Source organism: Nerophis ophidion, linkage group LG06, assembly GCF_033978795.1.
Source record: "Nerophis ophidion isolate RoL-2023_Sa linkage group LG06, RoL_Noph_v1.0, whole genome shotgun sequence".
Classification (NCBI taxonomy): domain Eukaryota; kingdom Metazoa; phylum Chordata; class Actinopteri; order Syngnathiformes; family Syngnathidae; genus Nerophis; species Nerophis ophidion.
Window position 1 is genome coordinate 22,094,219 of NC_084616.1, and position 22,760 is coordinate 22,116,978.

Consider the following 22,760-nt stretch of genomic DNA (forward strand, 5'->3'; position numbering starts at 1 on the left):
TCATTTAACTGCTCCGCAACAATTTTTTTCGAGGATTTTCGAAATAAAGGGAAGGTGAGACACCGGTCGGTAGTTTACCATGAGGTCAGGATCGAGGTTAGGTCTTTTAAGAAGAGGATGAATAACCGCTTTTTTGAATGCTAGGGGAACAGTGCCCGAGGAAAGTGATAAGTTTATAATATTTAGCACTGATGGACCTAATAATACAAAGAGCTCCTTGATCAGTTTCCCAGGAAGTGGGTCAAGTAACCATGTTGTTTGTTTTATTCCATTTACACGTTGTAACAATTCCTCTAATGTTATTTCCTCAAAACGAGAGAAACTATTTTGGAGGGCGGTATCCGCCGTATATACAATCGTGTCAGTGTTAATAGAACCCAGTTGTAGCTGGGACGCATTGTCTTTAATCTCCTTTCTAATGACTTAAATTTTCTTACCAAAGAATTGCATAAATTCATCAGCTGAGTGGGTGGAGCTACTGGAAGGAGTCCCTTGTTGGGTTGGCGATGCTACCGTACTAAACAAAAATTTAGGATCGTTTTTATTACGGTGGATGAGATTTGAGTAATATTTAGCTTTAGCTAAGGTAAGCATGCGTTTATAAGTTATTAAACTATCACTCCATGCTTGATGGTGCACCTCAAGTTTAGTCGTGCGCCATTTGCGTTCCAGCTTTCTACATAATAATTTCTGAGCTCTAGTTTCTTCTGTAAACCACGGGGTACACTTTTTTGGAGCCTTTTTTAACTTTAGCGGTGCTATGTTATCAATGGTTTCGCGCAGGGCGTCGTTAAAGTTGTTAGTGAGGTTATCAATAGAGCCCACATATTTTGGGAATGGTGCCATTACCGAAGGCAGTTGGTCAGCAAGAGTTGTTGTTGTGGCCGTATTAATGTTGCGGCTGCTATAGCAGTTATTATTATTATTAGTTTGACGAACATGCGTCTGAACCTCGAATTTTATAAGGTAATGATCGGACAATACTTTAGTATACGGGAGTATCGTAACTTTGGAAACGGTGATACCCCTGACAAGCACTAGGTCTATCGTATTACCGTTGCGATGCGTGGGTTCATTTATTATTTGTGTGAGACCACAGCTATCAATTATATTCTGGAGCGCTACGCACGGTGGGTCCGATGGGGTATTCACATAGATATTAAAGTCCCCCATTATGATTATATTATCGGCGTGTGTCACTAGATCAGCAACAAACTCTGAGAATTCATTGATAAAGTCCGAATAGGGCCCTGGGGGGCGGTAGATAACAGCCAGGTGTAGAGGCAGCGGTGTGACAGACCTCATAGTAAGCACCTCAAACGATTTATATTTATTATTTATGTTAGGACTAAGGTTAAAGTTTTCGTTGTATATTAGTGCGACCCCCCCACCCCTTTTAAGAGGACGGGCAATATGCGCGTGTGTAAAGTTAGGAGGACATGCCTCATTTAGCGCAAAAAAGTCGTTTGGCTTAAGCCAGGTTTCGCTGAGACCGATGACGTTAAGATTGTTGTCTCTGATTATATCATTAACTAACAACGTTTTGGAAGACAATGATCTTATGTTTAAAAAAACTATATTATAGGTAGTGGGCTGTTTTAGGGAATTTTTGATCAAATTATCTATAGTAGCAATATTAATAATGTTGTGTTTATTATGCCCAGTGCATTTAGTATAATTACGACCATATCTAGGAATTGATACGACGGGAATTTTCCGATTGTTTGTTTGTTGCTTTGATAAACTGCACGCATCATAGTTTGCCACCTCAGTAGAACACATGTCCAACTCTGAAACAATCATAGCAGAAAAAACTTGTTCTAATTTAACTGACTCCTTACCCAGACCAGTAGTCTCGCATCTTCCATTTAAATCCGGCTTCAGGATGGAGGGAAGTGGTGTTCTGTGGGGATTAGCCTTCTGCTTTGTTTTTAGCCCCGCTCGGCATCCGCGTTTCCGATCACACCGCTGGCGTCTGCTCCGTAGACGGCCCCCGCTGCTACTATACTCCCCTGCTTCACAGGCCGCTGGATGTAGCCGGCGAAGTATTCCCGTGCTAGTTTGCAGGTCTAACAAGCACGCGTCTATCAGTCCAAAACGGCCCGATATGTCCACATCCAGAAGTGTCTGGCGGTCGTACGTGATCACGGAGTGACCACGATGGGAGCCAGCCATAAAGTTTGTAGAATTGTCCGGTATTTCTGCCAAATGTTCCATCTTTAGCAAGAGCTCCTCAATGTCGCAGCCCGTCCGGGCGCCGCATCTCTATCCTCCTTTAAAGGCCTACTGAAACCCACTACTACCCACCATGCAGTCTGATAGTTTATATATCAATGATGAAATATTAACATTGCAACACATGCCAATACTGTCTTTTTAGTTTACTAAATTGCAATTTTAAATTTCCCGGGAGTTTCTTGTTAAAAACGTTGTGGAATGATGACGTGTACGCGTGACGTCACGGACTGTAAGGAACTATTAGCGCTGCGCACACACACAGCTAAAAGTCTTCTGCTTTAACCGCATAATTGCACAGTATTTTGGAGATCTGTATTGTTGAATCTTTTGCAATAGGTTTAATTAATATTGGAGAAGTCAAAGTAGAAAGATGGAGTTGGGAAGCTTTAGTCTTTAGCCACACAAACACACGGTGATTCCTTGTTTAAAATTCCCGGAGGTGAAACTTAACTATGGATCAGAGCGCGGTCAAGCGAACATGAATCCCGAACTAATGTCAACCAGCAGGTTTCGGTGAGAAAATTGTGGTAAAAATTTGCTTCTTACCGGAGATCAGCAGAGCTTGTGCTGTCCATAACTGCCGTCGACTCCCCTGAGACACTGGCCTCAAGACACCAGTGGAGACACACCCTTTCGACTATCAGGTACTATTAAACTCACTAAAACACCAGCAACACAATAGAAAGATAAGGGATTTCCCAGAATTATCCTAGTAAATGTGTCTAAAAACATCTAAATCCGTCCCCATGCAATCGCGTTTTTTTTTTCTTTTCTTTTCTAGTCCGTCGCTATCAATATCCTCAAACACGAATCTTTCATCCTCGCTCAAATTAATGGGGAAATTGTCGTTTTCTCGGTCCGAATAGCACTTTTTGTTGGAGGCTCCCATTAAAATCAATGTGAATATGTGAGGAGCCCCCACACTTGTGATGTCATCATCTGCGACTTCCGGTAAAGGCGAGGCTTTTTTGTCAGCACCAAAAGTTGCAAACTTTATCGTGGGTGTTCTCTACTAAATCCTTTCAGCAAAAATATGGCGATATCGCCAAATGATCAAGTATGACACATAGAATGGACCTGCTATCCCCGTTTAAATAAGAAAATCTCATTTCAGTAGGCCTTTAAAACCGCACTAAAAGAACACCTCCAAGCAGCTACAACCCTAGCGTAACCCCCTTCCCCCAACACATCCCACCTCCCCGGATTGTAAATAATCAAATGTATATACTTGTTCTTATGCTTTCTAAGCTCACTATGTTCACTGCTCGCTGTACATATCTACGAAGTGAGACCTACACTGTTACAATGTCCATTTCTCAGATGATAAACTTGTATGATGCCGGAAATATGCTGATAGCAACCTAACCCCCCGCCCTCTGGATTGTATATAATTCAATGTATATACGCTGATGATTAACTTTTATGATGACTGTATTATACTGATAATATATATTTGTACCATGAATTGATTAACGTGGACCTATTCGGGTGTTACCATTTAGAAGTCAATTGTACGGAATATGTACTGTACTGTCCAATCTACTAATACAAGTTTCTATCAATCAGTCAAAGCTGCTGGCTCCAAGTGACATTATTTTGAACCAAACAAAAATAGCAATAGCACCAGCAGCTGCCATATGTTACTAATTGTATTGTAAAAGAACAGATTTAACACATAAATGTTGGGGTTATCATTAGAACACGTGTGACATACAGCAGCTTTACTCTTCAACTGGGACCAAATGAGAGACGCTGATAGTCCATAATTGTTGGATCAGAAACGATACAAAATAGGATAAAAAAAACAATGACATGAAAACACAGCTCTAAGGTAATGTGGAGTCTGAAGATGTGTTTGTTTTAGTGTTTGCCTTAGTTACGGTTCTCATTAAGTGCTTTTATTGTACATCTGTCCCAGCAGCAACTTTTATGAATCTGTTCCCAATGCAGTTGCTGCTGCGGTCTGTCCCTGGCCTGATGGGGGCGCACTACAAGCGTTTCTTCTGTGGCTATGCTGAGCCAGCTTTTATCAAGCAAAGGAAGATGCAGGTAAGGCACAATGTTGCCAGATGTAATAGTATTAATAATAGCATTATAAGATAATCTCTCCTCTGTGCAATGGATCATTCCAATAGTCTCATGATGTACACTAATTTGACCCTTCAAATGTGGCAAACACAAACAGGATGTTGTGGATTGTTTTTCTTTCTTTGTCAGAAATGTTTAACTGTTAATCTAAAGATACAACTGCATCATAAGTAAAGATGCACTTCCTAATCGATTTAGGTAACTTCCTGCTTCTCAAGACTGATACTTCAGAATCAGTTTTATTAGCCAAGTATGTTTACAAACAAGGAGTTTCCCTTGATATTTATATCTATTCTTTTTTTTCAATTTAGAAGTAAGTGTAATTTTTGCACACCTTGCTTTGGGGCACCTTTTTTGTGCAGCAGACGTCTTTGTAGGCTTTCAAAACACTATTTGGCGTTTCAGGTGTCTGACAAGGTTTGATGTGTTGAAGCGCGATGTCCCCCACCCGTCCTCCTCTTCGTGGTGTGTTTGCAGAACATTTGGTGCAAATAGCATGCCAAACGAAACAGTGACTAAGTCCCACACAATTGACGCCATGTTTGCTTATAACAGTGTTTCCCAATTTTTTTGGAAGAAAAGTTTTCTACCCCACCCATGACTATAAATATATATAATTTTTCTATAAAAAAAATATAAATGCACCTCTGCATAACATTGTATCTTTATTAACAATAAAGAATACAAAAATAATAACTTTAACATAGTTTTGTTTTGTCTTTAACAAAAAAGAAATCCCCCCCCTCCCAAAATTAAATCCTTCTTTAAACTATAAACTTTTTTTAAAAGACTCAAACCATTTGATACTGAAAAAATGTAATCATGATAAATTCAAATCGATCAGCAACATTAACTGAGGAGAGCAATATATAAAACAAAACAAAAATGAATAATTGCATTTTTTTTAATCATAATGAAGTCAAAATTAATACCCAAAATGAGCACACTTTGCAGTGCACGGTGCATGATACCGATAAAGAATGTTTCCCAGAAACCCCCTCAACCCCTCCCAGGGGGCCTACCCCACTATTTGGGAAGGACAATGAGTTAAGGGTAGGTTTACGACGAGGAGCGCTTGACTTGCTCACCCTAACCATCTACATGACTGTATGGGTAATCTAGCTTCTTAGGAGCGCCTTTTTTTTTTCTTTTTTTTATGTTTTTGTTTTAATCAGAGCTATTTTATAATGCTATAATTCCTCATATCGGCCTGAAAATCTGTGGTAATGTTTTGCTATACTTGAGTAACGTTAAATCCGGTATGTTTGATCATTTTTATCAAAATATGATCATTTTTATCAAAATATGATCATTATAATCTTCTGGTATGATAACTACCGCTAGTCATTTCCCGTTGAGCAGCAAGGCAGGCTACAAATAGTTGTACTTCTTAAAAGAAACCCACACAATAACATTTGAGCTGCTTAGGATGCGACTTCATGTGTGCAAGTATGCACAGGAGCTTTAACAAGAGTAATAGGAGTGCTGTTGCGTTTGCAGGTGCTGGTCGAGCTAGTGAATGATGAGAATGTAGCGATGATTCTGGACGAGCTGAAGGAATATTGCACCGATGTCAACACCGACACAGCCCAGGCCGCAATATCGGCTATTGGTAAACACTCACTCACGTGTGTGGTAGTACGTAAACATGCTGTGTTTACACTCCCGTCATCATGTTCACCCATAATGAAACACTGTATACCATCTTTGCATAGAACATAGGGCTGGGAGATATGGCTAAAAACTGTATCATGATATAAGAATTTTACATGGTTATTGATTTAAATATATTAAGGGTGTAACGGTACATGTATTTGTATTGAACCGTTTCGGTATGGGGGTTTCGGTTCGGTTCGGAGGTGTACCGAACGAGTTTCCACACGGACATATTAGGCAGCGCACCGCACGTTGTATAAACAGTGCAGAGTGAGGCACAACACATGGCAGGCTAGCAGCGACCAGGCTAGGACAAAATGCAAAAGCCAGAGCTGGAAGACCCTCCTGCCTCGTTAACATCTCCCCTTTGGGAACACTTCGGCTTGGCGGTGCGATACAACAATGGAGGACGGAGGTTTGCCGACATTGTTCAGCAGCAGTAGGGTATGCTTCTGCCAACACGTCAAACATGCTAACCCCTTTGAAGCGTCACCACCCCCAAGTCAACCTCGCTTTAAGGAAGAGAAAGAAGAGCGTGGTGCAAACACTGCATTCAAACAGCCTCTCCTCGGCCAGCCAGGCAGGGCGAAAGCAATAGCAAAGGTTTATATAGCAGCACATTTGAGACCATCCATCCATCCATTTTCTACCCCTTGTCCCCTTCGGGGTTGCAGGGGGTTGCTGTATTGCATTAAAACTAGATTTTGACCCACTTCTATGGTGGAAGAACAATAAGCCCATGTATCCTCTTACTACCAAGTTAGCCAGGCTGGGGGGGGGGGAGAAAAGTTAATCTGAGGCTGAGTTGACTTGAAAATGTTTAATGTTGCACTTTTTATATGTAGAAGAAAAGTTTTGTCATTTTATTTAATCTGAGCAACAACTGGAGGCAGTTCAATGTTGATTAACGTGGACCCCGACTTAAACAAGTTGAAAAACTTATTGGGGTGTTACCATTTAGTGGTCAATTGTACGGAATATGTACTTTACTGTGCAATCTACTAATAAAGTCTCAATCAATCAAAAAAAGCACTTTATATGTAGAAAGGTTTTGTTAAGAAACCATTGTGAGCCTTATCTTATTTAGTTTTTATTCTATATATGTTGACCACATTAATCCTGGCAATGGACCCTGTGTGTATATGTATGTTATGCCATTGTTTACAAATTTGCTAAATAAATAACCCAAAAATTTATATTTTGTTGTTTTCTTACTGTACCGAAAATGAACCGAACAGAGACCTCTAAACTGAGATACGTACCTGACCGAAATTTTTGTTTACCGTTACACCCCTAAAATATAGATGTATAGATAATTATTGATTTTTTTTTTGACCGGTCGAAAAGGACCAGGAAAAAATGTTTTTATTTCAAATGTAACCCTCCTCTTATTACCATATTTTTCAAAGTATAGAGTGTACCACTAAATTTTTTGTAGAAAAAAAATATTTTTCATATATTAGCCGCACCGGACTATAAGTTGCACATATACACGTTGTGAAATTAGTTTTTACACAAAAATATTTTGTGAATGTTTACATTCCTTAATTGTGGCCATGTTCGCAACACGGCAGTGAAACGGCTGATCAAACAAAACTGAAGTCATCGTCATGGACCCACTAACTGCGCAAGCTTGTTCTCCAATCCGCTAAACAGACTCAGTAACTCCACGGTGACATTTTGGTGAATTTACTGAGGAATTTACGAAACTGAAACAATACAAAAATAATGCCATCGTAAGTTTATAATACTAACACAGACACTCCGTAAATGTGTTAGCATATTAGCTAATGCCAGCATTAGCTATCACATTACGATAGCACGTACATGTATGTATGAAAACACTCCCAGACATCACACATGGGATAGTTTTATAAGTATGAATAATTAATTCAATAGTTTAATGAATTCTATAGTAAAACCTACAAATGTTGCATGAAGTCTTGAGTCGAGTAGAAACGCCTGCAGTGAGCGAACTCACCCGCTCGACATCCATTGTTTTCGGTCTCCCCTAGAGGGGGTGGGAGTTGCCCACATATGCGGTCCTCTCCAAGGTTTCTCATAGTCATTGTAACCGACGTCCCACTGGGGTGAGTTTTTTCTTGCCTTTATGTGGTTTCTGTACCGCCGATGTCGTTGTGGCTTGTGCAGCCCTTTGAGACATTTGGGATTTAGGGGCTATATAAATAAGCATTGATTGATTGATTGAAATGATAGCATTATATCACAAGCAATAACGCATACATTTTTCTTGAGAACTGTTTGTTTTATGGCCATCAGCAAAAAAAAAAAGGAAATTAGCCGCACTGTTTTACTAGCCACAGGGTCCAAAGTGTAGGAAAAATGTAGCTGCTTATAGTCTGGAATTCATTTCAGTTATGAAGGCAGAAAGGAAATGTCAACACAAGCATGGAAAATACTCAATGTCAACAAAATAGTAAAATCACATTGAACACTTAATAATAAGCTCTTTAAAATAAGGAATATGTAAGAAATGTTTCATAAAGTGTAAGAAAATAGTGCAAAGTGTGAAAATGTAAACATAGAGAAACCTGAGAAGAACTATTTTCACATTGAAAAAAATCCCAAAAACCTGTCCAGGGGACTTTCTCTCCTTTATCCACAATTTCTTTAGTGTGACTTTCTCTTATCACTCCGTGCAACTAATTAACCAAACTTGATAGTTGATACCGTTACCTGATTGGCTGTTTGCGTCTCACTCCCACTGATCAGTGATCACTTCCTGCATTACTCGGTTACCAGAGAACGAGTGCCTTTGTTCATGCAACCAACCTTGCTTCCATACTTCATCTTTCTTCCCACCAAGAAGGAAAAAAAAATTGGAAAAATAACGTTTCATCAAACACGTTTTTTCAATTGATATCAATTACTTGTCTATCATGATAAATATTGATACTGTGTTATCACCCAGCCCTGTTAGACCGTATTTATTGATTAAATGTCAGCCTCCTCACTTTTATTCATGAAACAAACACATAAGTTTTACACATATTGTATTATGCAGGAAATATGCAGTGTGGTGAACAATGATGCACATTTCTAGTTAACTTTCATGGTCACTCACAGGTCGTATTGGGAGGAGCTACAGTGACAGATGTCTCAAAATCCTCATCGGCCTGCTTGGGCTCAAACAAGAGCACATCACATCCGGTAGATTTCAGTTCCGCTTGTACTGTACAGCACTTAGTCACAATTTACTACCTCTCTCCCCTTACTCCTCCGCTGTGCAGCTGTGGTGCAGACGATGCGAGATCTGGTGTGGGTGTGTCCTCAGTGTAGTGAGACTGTGTGTTCTGCTTTGGAGGGCTGTGAGGAGACGCTACAGGACAGCCAGGTGAGCCTGATACTGCTGCCAACCTGGTAAGCATGGATATTACCTATAGATGGTCCTCAGGTTATAAACCAGTTCTGTTTCCAGTCTGTGTGAATTGGGTCTAAGTGTTTCCCAAGCATTCATTTCGCCTCAAATAAAAACATTTTAATGTGGTTTTAATACCGTATTTTCCAGACTATAGAACACACCCACTGAAATTTAGAATAATTGTTTCCTCTTATATTAGCCGCACTGGCCTATATGCCGAATATATATACGCTGTGAAATGAGTTATTTACACATAAATATTTTGTAAATGATGACAAAGGTCTGTAATTTTCATCATACGTACACTTCAACTGTGAGAGACAGAATGTGAAAAACAAATCCAGGAATTCACATTGTAGGAATTTTAAAGCATTTTTTTGTAAATTATGGTGGAAAATAAGTATTTGGTCAACCATTCATATCTCTCACTGATGGAAGGAGGTTTTGGCTCAAAATCTCACGATACATGGCCCCATTCATTCTTTCCTTAGCACGGATCAATCGTCCTGTTCCCTTAGCAGAAAAACAGCCCCAAAGCATGATGTTTCCACCCCCATGCTTCACAGTAGGTATGGTGTTCTTGGGATGAGTTGCATCCCAAGAACACCATATATCCATGGATATATGCTGTATCATCCATGTATCCATGGATACATGGATGATACAGCAGAGGATTGGGAGAATGTCATGTGGTCAGATGAAACCAAAATAGTACTTTTTGGTATAAACTCAACTTGTCGTGTTTGTAGGAAGAAGAATACTGAGTTGCATCCCAAGAACACCATACCTACTGTGAAGGATGGGGGTGGAAACATTACGCTTTGGGGCTGTTTTTCTGCTAAGGGGACAGGACGATTGATCCGTGTTACGGAAAGAATGAATGGGGCCATGTATCGTGAGATTTGGAGCCAAAACCGCCTTCCATCAGTGAGAGCTTTGAATGGTTGACCAAATACTTATTTCCACCATAATTTACAAATAAATTCTTAAAAATTCCCACAATGTGAATTCCTGGATTTTTTTTCACATTCTGTCTCTCACAGTTGAAGTGTACCTATGATGAAAATTACAGACCTCTGTCATCATTTTAAGTGGGAGAACTTGCACAATCGGTGGCTGACTAAATACTTTTTTGCCCCACTGTGTACCCTAGTTGTTTCAAAACGGTGTCTGTAAGAAGGCAGTAAAACGACGAATCAAACAAAACAGAAGTCATCGTCACAGGCCCTTTGGCTGCGCAAGCTAGCTCTTCAATCAGTTAAACAGACTCAATAACTTTACGGTGACGTTTTGGTGAATTTGCAAATCTGAAACCATACAAAAAGAATGCTGTTTTAAGTTAATAACACTAACACAGAAACGTGTTGGCATGTTAGCTAATGCTAACAACGCTATCTTCCTTGCATTATGATAGCAGGTACAAATATGTATGAAAACACTTTTGAAGACACCACACATGGAACGGTTTGATACGTTTGAATTGATTTAGTTATATTGTAAAAATTATAAATGTTGGTTGGAGTGATGGATGAAGAATCCATATGAGTAGAAACGCTGTGGGCGGCTCAAGGACCAAACGGTAACTGTATTTCTGGCAAATTCATAGCTCAGTCTAAACAGCAGTGCAATGCAGCCACTGCAGCACTTGTAGTGAGCAAACTCGTTCAAAAGATGGCGCCATAGATTAAACAGTAACACAAATTCAGTGTGTTTGCTTGATTTTTTTTTTTCATTATTTATTTTATAGCTGGCCATCAATGAGGAAAAATCCATAAATCAGCTGCACCGTTCTATAGGTCGCAGGGTTCAAAGCCTAGGAAAAAAGTAGCGGTTTATAGTCCGGAATTTATGTACATTTTTTCCAGATTTGGCGTCAAAGGAAGGTACATTTTACCTTCCGGGTGATATATGTGCTGCTCTATCCTGGCATTAAAGTTCCACACTACGTTATTTATTTTAAAGTTAGAGTTTGAGGTTTGAGCAACGTTTAAAACAAACGCGATGCTAATTTCCGTTAGCCTGTCACTGGAACCGTCCACTGTATGTTAGCATTAAGCTAGTGGCATAAGAGCCAACCCTTCTCCTGTAAGGTTGTATTGCTTTTATCATTTTATACCAAACTGTATTGTTGGTTTAACACTTATTACACTTATGTGCATATTAATGTACCTTCCTCTGTATGCTTAGTTTAATTGTAACTTCATTGTTGAGAATATCAAAGAGCAACCTCACAATGTGACAATATAGAAATAATAGTGATGAAAATAAAAATAATAATTACCTTATTTCATTTTTTTAAACAAATTTAAGAAAATTATGTGTAATGTTATAATTGTAGTATTATTAATAATAATAAGTTTGTAGCTGTAGTCAGCATGTAGCCAAAATAAGAATACACTGGTACATCGTGATACAAGTTGAAGCAGTTGTGTGATGCACACATAACTTTAATTGTTGCTTTGTCCCCCCAGCATCGCAATTTATATATATATATATATATATATATATATATATATAACACGCCTTTTAAAAAGGAAATTTTACATCATTAATATTGTAAAAAGAACAATACAATAGAATGTAATACAGTACAAAAAAGTACAGTAGTTTTATAAGGTAATATTAATGTATAGTATTCACCTTCTTCTTCTACGTTATTTCCTTCCAGCTGCTTCTCTGTCAAACACACCATCAGCAGCTACTCCCTATTTTCATGGATAAATGTTTCTTCATTTCACATCCTCACTCTGTTGGAGTATGGTGCAGACTAGCAGTGCTACGCTCAAACTGCTGCACGAACTTCGCTAGCTACACACTCCGTCACCTTTTTGTTGATTTATTTCTTTAAATTCATGAATATCATCCACTCCTTCTTCTTCTCAGCACTGTCCTTCACGCTCACTTTCTTCACAACCATGCCTGGAAAAAAACAAAGTTATCTCCCTCTCTAGCTAGAAGCTAATGCTAGGATGTTTTAACACACATTAAAGGCCTACTGAATTGAGATTTTTCTTATTCAATGGATAGCAGGTCCATTCTACGTGTCATACTTGATCATTTCGTGATATTGCCATATTTTTGCTGAAAGGATTTAGTAGAGAACATCGACGATAAAGTTTGCAACTTTTGGTCGCTAGGTGGCGACTTGTCCAGGGTGTACCCTGCCTTCCGCCCGATTGTAGCTGAGATAGGCGCCAGCGCCCCCCGCGACCCCGAAAGGGAATAAGCGGTAGAAAATGGATGGATAGATGGAAAAGCCCTGCCTTTACCGGAAGTATGTGCGCGTGACGTCACGGGTTGTAGGGCTCCTCACATCCTCACATTGTTTATAACCATAGCCTCCAGCAGCAAGAGCTATTCGGACCGAGAACGCGACAATTTCCCCATTAATTTGAGCGAGGATGAAAGATTCGTGGATGAGGAACGTTAGAGTGAAGCACACAAAAAAAAAAGCAACGGCTCCAGGCGGCGGCAGTGGGACCGTTTCAGATGTAATTAGACACATTTACTAGGATAATTCTGGAAGATCCCTTATCTGCTTATTGTTTTAATAGTGTTTTAGTGAGATTGTAAAGTCATACCTGAAAGTCAGAGGGCTGCGGTGAACGCCAGTGTCTCTCAGAGAAGCCAATGGAGGAGCCAAGATCACAGCTGCCTTTTTGAGCTGCAGGATGAGGTCGCATTATCCACTGAAGTCTCCGGTAAGAGCCGACTTAATATCCCAATTTTCCCCATCCAAAAACTTGCTGGTTGACGTAGAGAAACATGTTCGCTTGACCGCTCTGTTAAAGGTTCACAACAAAGAAACACCGGCTGTGTTTCGATGCTAAAGGCAGCTGCAATCCACCGCTTTCCACCAACAGCATTATTCTTTATAGTCTCCATTATTAATTGAACAAATTGCAAAAGATTCAGCAACACAGATGTCCAAATTACTGTGTAATTATGCGATGAAAAGAGACGACTTTTAGCCGTGTGTGGTGCTGGGCTAATATGTCCGCTACAAGCCAAGACGTCACGCGCACGCATCATCATACGCGTCATCATTCCGCAACGTTTTTAACAAGAAACTCCGCGGGAAATTTAAAATTGTAATTTAGTCAACTAAACCGGCCGTATTGGCATGTGTTGCAATGTTAAGATTTCATCATTGATATATAAACTATCAGACTGCGTGGTCGGTAGTTGTGGGTTTCAGTAGGCCTTTAACACACATTTTTGATTGTAACCAAAGCATAACAATTACAAAGAACTCGTAAGCTTAGGTACCTCAGAACTTGTATTTTCCCTAAACAGTTAACACAATATCTTTCTTATATTTTGCTTTATTATTATCTTCTGTAGCTATACTATCGAGTATCGAGGTATTATATGTATAAGGGCATTACCTGTCCATGTTTGGTTTGAGAACATCCATCCATCCATCCATTTCCTACCGTTTATTCCCTTTTGGGGTCGCGGGGGGCGCTGGCGCCTATCTCAGCTACAATCGGGCGGAAGGCGGGGTACACCCTGGACAAGTCGCCACCTCATCGCAGAAGAACCAAAATAAGTTGTTGTCAATCCCTTTCTTCCAAGCAGTTTTATGAAGGATCCATCCATCCGATTTCTACCGCTTATTCCCTTCGGGGTCGCGGGGGCGCTGGGGCCTATCTCAGCTACAATCGAGTGGAAGGCGGGGTACACCCTGGGCAAGTCGCCACCTCATCGCAGGCCTAACAAAGATAGACAGACAACATTCACACTCACATTCACACACTAGGGCCAATTTAGTGTTGCCAATCAACCTATCCCCAGGTGCATGTCTATTGAAGTGGGATGATTTTGTAAAAACAACAACAAAAAAAAGAACATATTCCCGATCCTTTTGAGAATTTTGTCCAGTTGAGGCTAAAGAGATTATGGTTAAAATGTTTCAGCTTCCTGTCTTCATCCCAACAGGGCAAGCAGGCCTTGCTGTGGTTCCTGGGAGCATATGGCGATAGAATCTCCAGCGCCCCCTACACACTGGAGGTGTTCATTGACACTGTGAGGTGTGAGACGTCACCGGGGGTCAAGATGGAGCTGCTGACCGCCTCTGTAAGGTTGTTTTTGTGCCGCCCTGCTGAGACGCAGGACATGCTTGGAAGACTGCTGCACTACTGTATAGGTGTGTGTGTGTGTGTGTGTGTGTGTGTGTAACAGACAGGAAAAAGGACTAAGAACATGTTTGAAACATAATGAAACCTCGATTAATTGGTTCTTCAACAGAGTTCGTAAATAGAAAAGTTTGTAAAGTAAAGCAAATTTCTCGATAAGAAACAATGTAAATATGAATAATTGGTTCCAGCCTCAACAAAAGTCCATATTTTAGTGAAGGTTTGTACACTTTAAAATACAATATATAGTATTATACAGTACTGTATATCAAACAAACACAACAAGGACGTGATGGATCAACTAGTCTTTATTAACAAGTGGGGCTGTAACGCAGCCAAAGTCTCATAGTACGATAGATATCAATCAATCAATCAATCAATGTTTATTTATATAGCCCTAAATCACAAGTGTCTCAAAGGGCTGCACAAACCACTACGACTACGACTACGACATCCTCGGAAGAACCCACATAAGGGCAAGGAAAACTTACACCCAGTGGGCAAGGAGAACTCACACCCAGTGGGACGTCGGTGACAATGATGACTATGAGAACCTTGGAGAGGACAACATATGTGGGCAGTTCCCCCCCCCACTAGGGGACCGAAAGAAATGGATGTCGAGCGGGTCTAACATGATACTGTGAAAGTTCAATCCATAGTGGCTCCAACACAGCCGCGAGAGTTCAGTTCAAAGCAGATCCAAGACAGCAGCGAGAGTCCCGCCCACAGGAAACCATCCCAAGCGGAGTTGGATCAGCAGCGTAGAGATGTCCCCAACCGATGCACAGGCGAGTGGTCCATCCTGGGTCCCGACTCTGGACAGCCAGTACTTCATCCATGGCCCTCGGACCGGACCCCCTCCACAAGGGAGGGGGGACAGAGGAGAAAAAAGAAAAGAAGCGGCAGATCAGCTGGTCTAAAAAGGAGGTCTATTTAAAGGCTAGAGTATACAAATGAGTTTTAAGGTAAGACTTAAATGCTTCTACTGAGGTAGCATCTCGAACTGTTACCGGGAGGGCATTCCAGAGTACTGGAGCTCGAACAGAAAACGCTCTATAGCCCGCAGACTTTTTTGGGGATTTAGGAATCACTAATAATCCTTTGAACGCAGATTTCTTGCCGGGACATATGGTACATACAATCGGCAAGATAGGATGGATCTAGACTGTGTAGTATTTTATACGTAAGTAGTAAAACCTTAAAGTCACATCTTAAGTGCACAGGAAGCCAGTGCAGGTGAGCCAGTATAGGCGTAATATGATCAAACTTTCTTGTTGTTGTCAAAAGTCTATCAGCCTCATTTTGTACCAACTGTAATCTTTTAATGCTAGACATGGAGAGACCCGAAAATAATACGTTACAGTAATCGACACGAGACGTAACAAACGCATGGATAATGATCCCAGCGTCGTTAGTGGACAAAATGGAGGGAATTTTAGCGATATTACGGAGATGAAAGAAGGCTGTTTTAGTAACGCTTTTAATGTGTGACTCAAAGGAGAGAGTTGGGTCGAAGATAATACCCAGATTCTTTACCGAGTTGCCTTGTTTAATTGTTTGGTTGTGAAATGTTAAAGTTGTATTATTAAACAGAGGTCGGTGTCTAGCAGGACCGATAATCAGCATTTCCGTTTTTTTGGCGTTGAGTTGCAAGAAGTTAGCGGACATCCATTGTTTAATTTCATTAAGACATGCCTCCAGCGTGTTGGTCATGTAGAGTTGGGTGTCATCAGCATAACAGTGAAAGCTAACACCGTATTTGCGTATGACGTCACCCAGCGGCAGCATGTATAAGCTGAAGAGTGCAGGGCCAAGGACCGAACCCTGGGGAACTCCACACGTTACCTTAACGTAGTCCGAGGTCACACTGTTATGGGAGACGCACTGCACCCTGTCAGTAAGATAAGAGTTAAACCAAGACAGGGCTAAGTCTGACATACCAATTCGTGTTTTGATACGTTCTAATAAAATATTATGATCGACGGTATCGAAACCAGCGCTAAGATCGAGGAGCAGCAACATAGATGACGCATCAGAATCCATCGTTAGCAATAGATCATTAGTCATTTTTGCGAGGGCTGTCTCAGTAGAGTAATTTGCCCTAAAACCGGATTGAAAGGTTTCACATAGATATCACAGTATTAGAGACCAAGTACAATATTATTGTGTGTGTGCGCATGCTTACGTTTATATTTAAATATACATGTTTTATATATATATATATATATATATATATACATACACATATATATATATATATGTATGTGTGTGTGTATTTATATACTGTACATGTATATAAAATGTGTTTATGTATATGTATGTATGTATGTATGTATATATACATACATGATTGTATATATACATACAGTATGTATGTATATCAATATACATATATGTATGTATGTATGTATATACATACATATGTGTGTGCAATATATATTAGGGGTGTAATGGTATGTGTATTTGTATTGAACCGTTTCGGTACAGGGGTTTCGGTTCGGTTCGGAGGCGTACCAAACGAGTTCCACGCGGACATATTAAGTAGCGCACCGCACGTTGTGTAAACAATGCACACCGAGGCACCGTGAATTGATTTACGTGGACCCCGACTCAAACAAGTTGAAAAACTTATTATGGTGTTACCATTTAGTGGTCAATTGTACGGAATATGTGTACTGTGCAATCTAATAATAAAAGTTTCAATCAATAAACAATAAAAAAAACACATGGCATGCTAGCAGCGACCGAGGTACGATAGACTGACCATACCTCCTCTGTCCGGGTGGAGTTTCTTAAAGGTCTCAAATGTCGTTTTAAGTTAGGGTTGCGTGTATTTTCAATGTACGTTAGGGGTTAAGAAGGGGTTAAAAACAAAACAAATTGTGCGCAGAAACATTCGTGAGGGAGGGGCAGAGACAGAGAGAGCGAGAGAGTTATGATAAACACGCATGCGTCGCCAGGCTCTGCTTTTTACCCATTGATTTATCAGATTTTATTTTTTATTATCTCTAGCAGGGGTGTCAAAAGTGTGCCCCGGAGGCCATTTGCGGCCCACACCTAATGTTTTAAACGCCCACGGCACATTCTAAAAATACTTTTAAAATAAACAAAAACATAAACAAAAGTGAAATAAAGAAGCTTAAAGGCTAAATGTAATTTAGAAAAAGTTGCAACGTTGACCAATAAAACAAAGCTGTTTTTTTTTTTTTTTTTCAAACTCATTGCTCAAAACATAATATCGAATCAAAATCAATGTTATTAGGAATTTTTGACCTATCCAAGTTTCCAATTACTACACATCAAATATTCCACTAAGAAAAATATTTTTGGTGGAAGATTTTGCAAATTTGGTAAATAAATAAACAAAAAATTTATATTTTGTTGTTTTCTTAGTGCACCGAAAATGAACCGAACCGTGACCTCTGAACCGAGGTACGTACCGAACTGAAATTTTTTTGTACCGTTACACCCCTAATATATATATGTATGTATATATATATATATATATATATATATATATATATATATATATATATACACATACTTTCAGATTAGTGTTTTTACACTGACTACTAACTATAAATATTAAGTGTAAAACAGTAATATTCACTTAAGTCCCTTTCACCTTTTAACTTCAGATAAACAGTGTCCTCTGTTGTGGACATCTTTTTATATCACTTTGAAAAACGCTGATTCTTAGAAAAGTTCAGGGACATTTTAACGTTTATTAAAGGCCTACTGAAATGAGATTTTCTTATTTAAACGGGAATAGCAGGTCCATTCTATGTGTCATACTTGATCATTTTGCGATATTGCCTTATTTTTGCTGAAAGGATTTAGTAGAGAACATCGACGATAAAGTTTGCAACTTTTGGTCGCTAATAGAAAAGCCCTGCCTTTACCGGATGTATGTGCGCGTCACGTCACGAGTTCAGTGGGTTTCAGTAGGCCTTTACTGTAAATACCTCACAAATTGTTGGTTGGCTTCGCTGGCATCAAATACATTTTCCGGATGATGGTTTATCAAGTAGCTTGTCATATTACTTTTGTTACCTGCACCCGCAGTGTGTTGTAGGAGTGGACAAAAAAATCGAATCACAACTGAATCATGGTTGTTTCCTGATTCTAAAAAGAGTCATAATTTTTAAAAAAGTGATAAAAATACTTTTTTTTTCTAAATATGTTTTTATGCCATCTCCATGCTACAAGGAGATTTTCTCCCATGTAACCTTTGTTGAAAAATATTATAATTATTATAAAAAATAATGTACTATGGGATCAATTCTGATACGAATCGTGCCCCCAGTAATTCACACCACTAAAATGTTTTTTCACCAAACTGATTGTTATTATCCTAGCTGCCGCTTGGCGTATTTCCTACTTAAAACTTGGATAACAAATCTGTTTAAACTATGAGTTGATTCAATGTTACTGAAAAAAACATCTTGGCATCTTGGAAAATTTCCAGATGAAGGCGGCGAGCATTACCTTGCAGTCTGCAGACCAAAGAGGTTGTCTTTTCTCCAGGATTTGTCAGTCAGGAACATACCTCTGAAAGTTATGGACCGATTTTGATGAAAATTTCCAAAAAACAATCCTTTCTCTCCCCTTTACGACCTCCAACACATGGACCTCGCATGCTCTTGCCATGCACTGACTTTTAAAAGATGTCGTTTAATTAATCCAAAGTGCCAGAAAACAACTACTCTGACCAAGTTTTTGTTTGATAGTCACAGTATTATTGTGAGGATTTTGATACCAAAATATTGCAATATTCACAGTACAATACATCCCTGTTAACAAGCCAAAACAACAACAACCAGCTGAACTGTCCTGTATGAACCGCTCTGCCAACACACGCACACCTAGAAGCCTATTTGGTGCTCTCACAAACGATCAGAAATCACAAAAATCCTAACTTTAATAACTATATTGCTACAATACACATTTTAAAAAGTCAAATTTACTTAGATTAACATGCTGTCTTTTAGGGAACAATATTGAGTTATACCACATGCTGAATGACTGAGAAGTGACTTGTACTGGACTGGTCAGCAAGGCTCCGCCTCCACAAATAGGTTGCGCCCCATTTTTTGCCTGCAAGCGGGACACAAAATGAATAAAGCGCTCATACACAAAGACATGGTTTGCACATGGAGGCAAATGGAAGAGTTTGTAAATAGAGGTTCCACTGAATTTTAATCAAATGGAGAAAAAAAATGTCCCCCACAGATGAGGAGACTGACATGTGCGTGCGCGATCAGGCACTTCTCTACTACCGCCTTTTACGATGCGGGGTTGACGAGACACGCAAGGTCCTCCAGGGTCGGAGGTCCGACCCGTCCCTTGGCGTTCTTATTGGCCGTCCCGCAGAGCCGCCAAGCCAGTGGGCTCACGCTTTCAACACGCTGATGCCTCTCTGGCAGAACGCCGCTGGGACAGAGTCCGTCAACAGCGACGACGTTGATCACATGACCTCTGACCTCGCAGACCCCCTGGACACTGAAGTTGAAGGTGTTCCTGCAGGTGAGTCTACATCCAAAGGAGTCCTGATATGTTCATGATATTGACCATCACCAAGTCTTCTATGATCGCATGGCCTGTTTTGTAACCGCCCACCAGGGGGGCGACTCGACTCATACAGTGCATCGCGTTTCATGTTACAGCCGTACTCCAAAATTAAATATATATTTTTTTTGCCCTCAAAATTGTACACAATACCCCCAGTGTTTCCCACAGGTCAGGCATTTATTTGTGGTGGTGTGGTCGGGTGGGGGGGGGGGGTTTGGAATATAATTACAACACGTTATGTACATATTTATATAATAATTACATATTTATATAATATGTAACTACAAACTCCATTCACAGACAGAGTCCCATTGCTTTTATGAGTGGGCGAGCGAGTCAAAAGCCGAAAAATAAATAATAATAATTATTATTTTTTTTTTTTAATTTGTGGCAGTCGTAATTCTTTTGTGGCGGGCCGCCACAAATAAATGAATGTGTGGGAAACCCTGACCCCATAACGTAAATATGTTTAATTTCGAAAATTGATTAAAACAAATACATTTAAAATATTACATTGACATTATGGGGTAATGTGTGTAAAATTTTGAGGACAATAATTAATTAATTCCATTTTGGAATGGGGCTGTATCATAACAAAATGTGGAGAAAGCACAGATTTGGGCCAAAGATCTCACTCATGGATTTTGGTATCATAAAACCCCTGAAGAGGGGCAGCACGGTGAAACAGGGGTTAATGCATGTGGCTTACAATACGAAGGTCCTGAGTTCAATCCTGGGCTCGGGATCTTTCTGTGTGGCGTTCGCATGTTCTCCCAGTACTAACATGTACATGTGCCACCGTGCTGCCTCAACCAGAACTAATGGTTCTCAATTATATGACTTTTCTTACAAGCCCCACCTTCTCTCTGTTTGTCTCCCAGACACACCTGCAGACACCTTGGCGACCAAGCCCCACCTCTCCTCTGTTGGTCTTCCAGATACACCTGCAGACACCTTGGCGACTAGCGCTGTTGTCCCTCTTAGTTTGTTCCCGACACTCAGCGCTCAGGAGTTTGAACGTCTGTGGCTGCAAGGTAACACAACACAACAATACAATACTTTTTTATTTTTTTGTCATGAAAAAGGGAGTTTTTTTGGGTTGGTGCACTAATTGTAAGTGTATTCTGTGTTTTTTATGTTGATTTAATAAAAAAATTAAATTATTTTTATTTTTTATTTTATTTTTTTAAATGAATAAAAAAATCTTCTGCAGCCCGGTACCAATCAAGCCACAGCCCGGTAGTTGGGGACCACTGCTATAGTGTGCTATAGTGTGTACACGTACACGTTATACGGGTTCTATAGTGTGTACATGTACACGTTATACAGGTTCTATAGTGTGTACATGTACACGTTATACGGGTTCTATAGTGTGTACCTGTACACGTTATATGGGTTCTATAGTGTGTACATGTGCACGTTATACAGGTTCTATAGTGTCTACATATACGCCTTATACAAGTACTATAGTGTGTACATGTACACGTTATACAGGTTCTATAGTGTCTACATATACGCCTTATACAAGTACTATAGTGTGTACATGTACACATTATACAATTACTATAGTGTGTACATGTACACGCTATACAAGTATTATAGTGTACATTTACACATTAAACAAGTACTATAGCGTGTACATGTACATGTTATACAAGTCCGGTACTATAGTGTGTACATGTACACGTTATTCAGGTATTATACTGTGTACATGTGCACATTATACAAGTACTATAGTGTGCTATAGTGTGTACATGTACAGGTTGTACAGGTTCTATAGTGTGTACATGTACCCTTTATACAAGTGCTATTGTGTGTACATGTACACGTTATACAAATACTATAGTGTGTACATGTACACTTTATACAAATATTATAGTGTGTACATGTACACATTATTCAAGTACTATAGTGTGCTATAATGTGTACATGTGCACCTTATACAAGTACTATAGTGTGTACATGTACACGTTGTACAAGTACTATTGTGCGTACATTTACACGTTGTACAAGTACTATTGTGTGTACATGTTAAACAAGTACTATTGTGTGTACAAGTGCATGTTAAACAAGTACTATTGTGTTTACATGTACATGTTAAACAAGTAGTATTGTGTGTACATGTACACTTTATACAAGTATCGTAGTGTGTACATGTACACTTTATACAAATATTATACTGTGTACGTGTACACATACAAGTATTATAGTGTGGAGATGTATAAATGTACACTTAGTACAAGTAGTATTTGGAGTAAATGAATAAATGTGCCTTTTGTACAAGTATTATAGTGTGTACTTGTACACTTCATACAAGTATTAACGTGTGTACATGTACACTTCATACAAGTATTATTGTGAGTGCATGCATAAATGTACACTTTATACAAGTATTTTAGTGTGTACATGTATAAATATACAATGTATACAAGTAGTATTAGTGTGTACATGTATAAATATACAGTGTATACAAGCAATATTAGTATGAACATGTATAAATATACAGTCAAACTTGACTTATCAAAGTATATTTATACAAGTAGTATTAGTGTGTATATGTCTAAAAATGCAGTGTATATATATATATGAATATACAGTTTATACAAGTAGTACTAGTGATCACATGTATGAATATACAGATTATAAAAGTAGTATTAGTGTGTACATTTATGAATATACAGTGTTTA

General features: G+C 39.4%; 1 protein-coding gene across 3 annotated transcripts in view; it reads left to right on the top strand.

Moving 5' to 3' along the window:
* The window catches only part of ap4b1 (adaptor related protein complex 4 subunit beta 1), a 45,799-nt gene that overhangs the window by 18,116 nt on the left and 4,923 nt on the right, over positions 1–22,760 (top strand). For 2 of the 3 annotated variants that reach the window (XM_061903085.1, XM_061903083.1), the window contains exons 7-13: positions 4,189–4,287; positions 5,827–5,938; positions 9,070–9,153; positions 9,234–9,337; positions 14,306–14,513; positions 19,735–20,028; positions 20,955–21,106. In XM_061903085.1, the coding sequence (XP_061759069.1) occupies positions 4,189–4,287; positions 5,827–5,938; positions 9,070–9,153; positions 9,234–9,337; positions 14,306–14,513; positions 19,735–20,028; positions 20,955–21,106 (1,053 nt within the window). Of the gene's footprint in view, positions 1–4,188; positions 4,288–5,826; positions 5,939–9,069; positions 9,154–9,233; positions 9,338–14,305; positions 14,514–19,734; positions 20,029–20,954; positions 21,108–22,760 lie in introns of all 3 variants that reach the window. The other variant, XM_061903084.1, reaches the window with a different exon arrangement.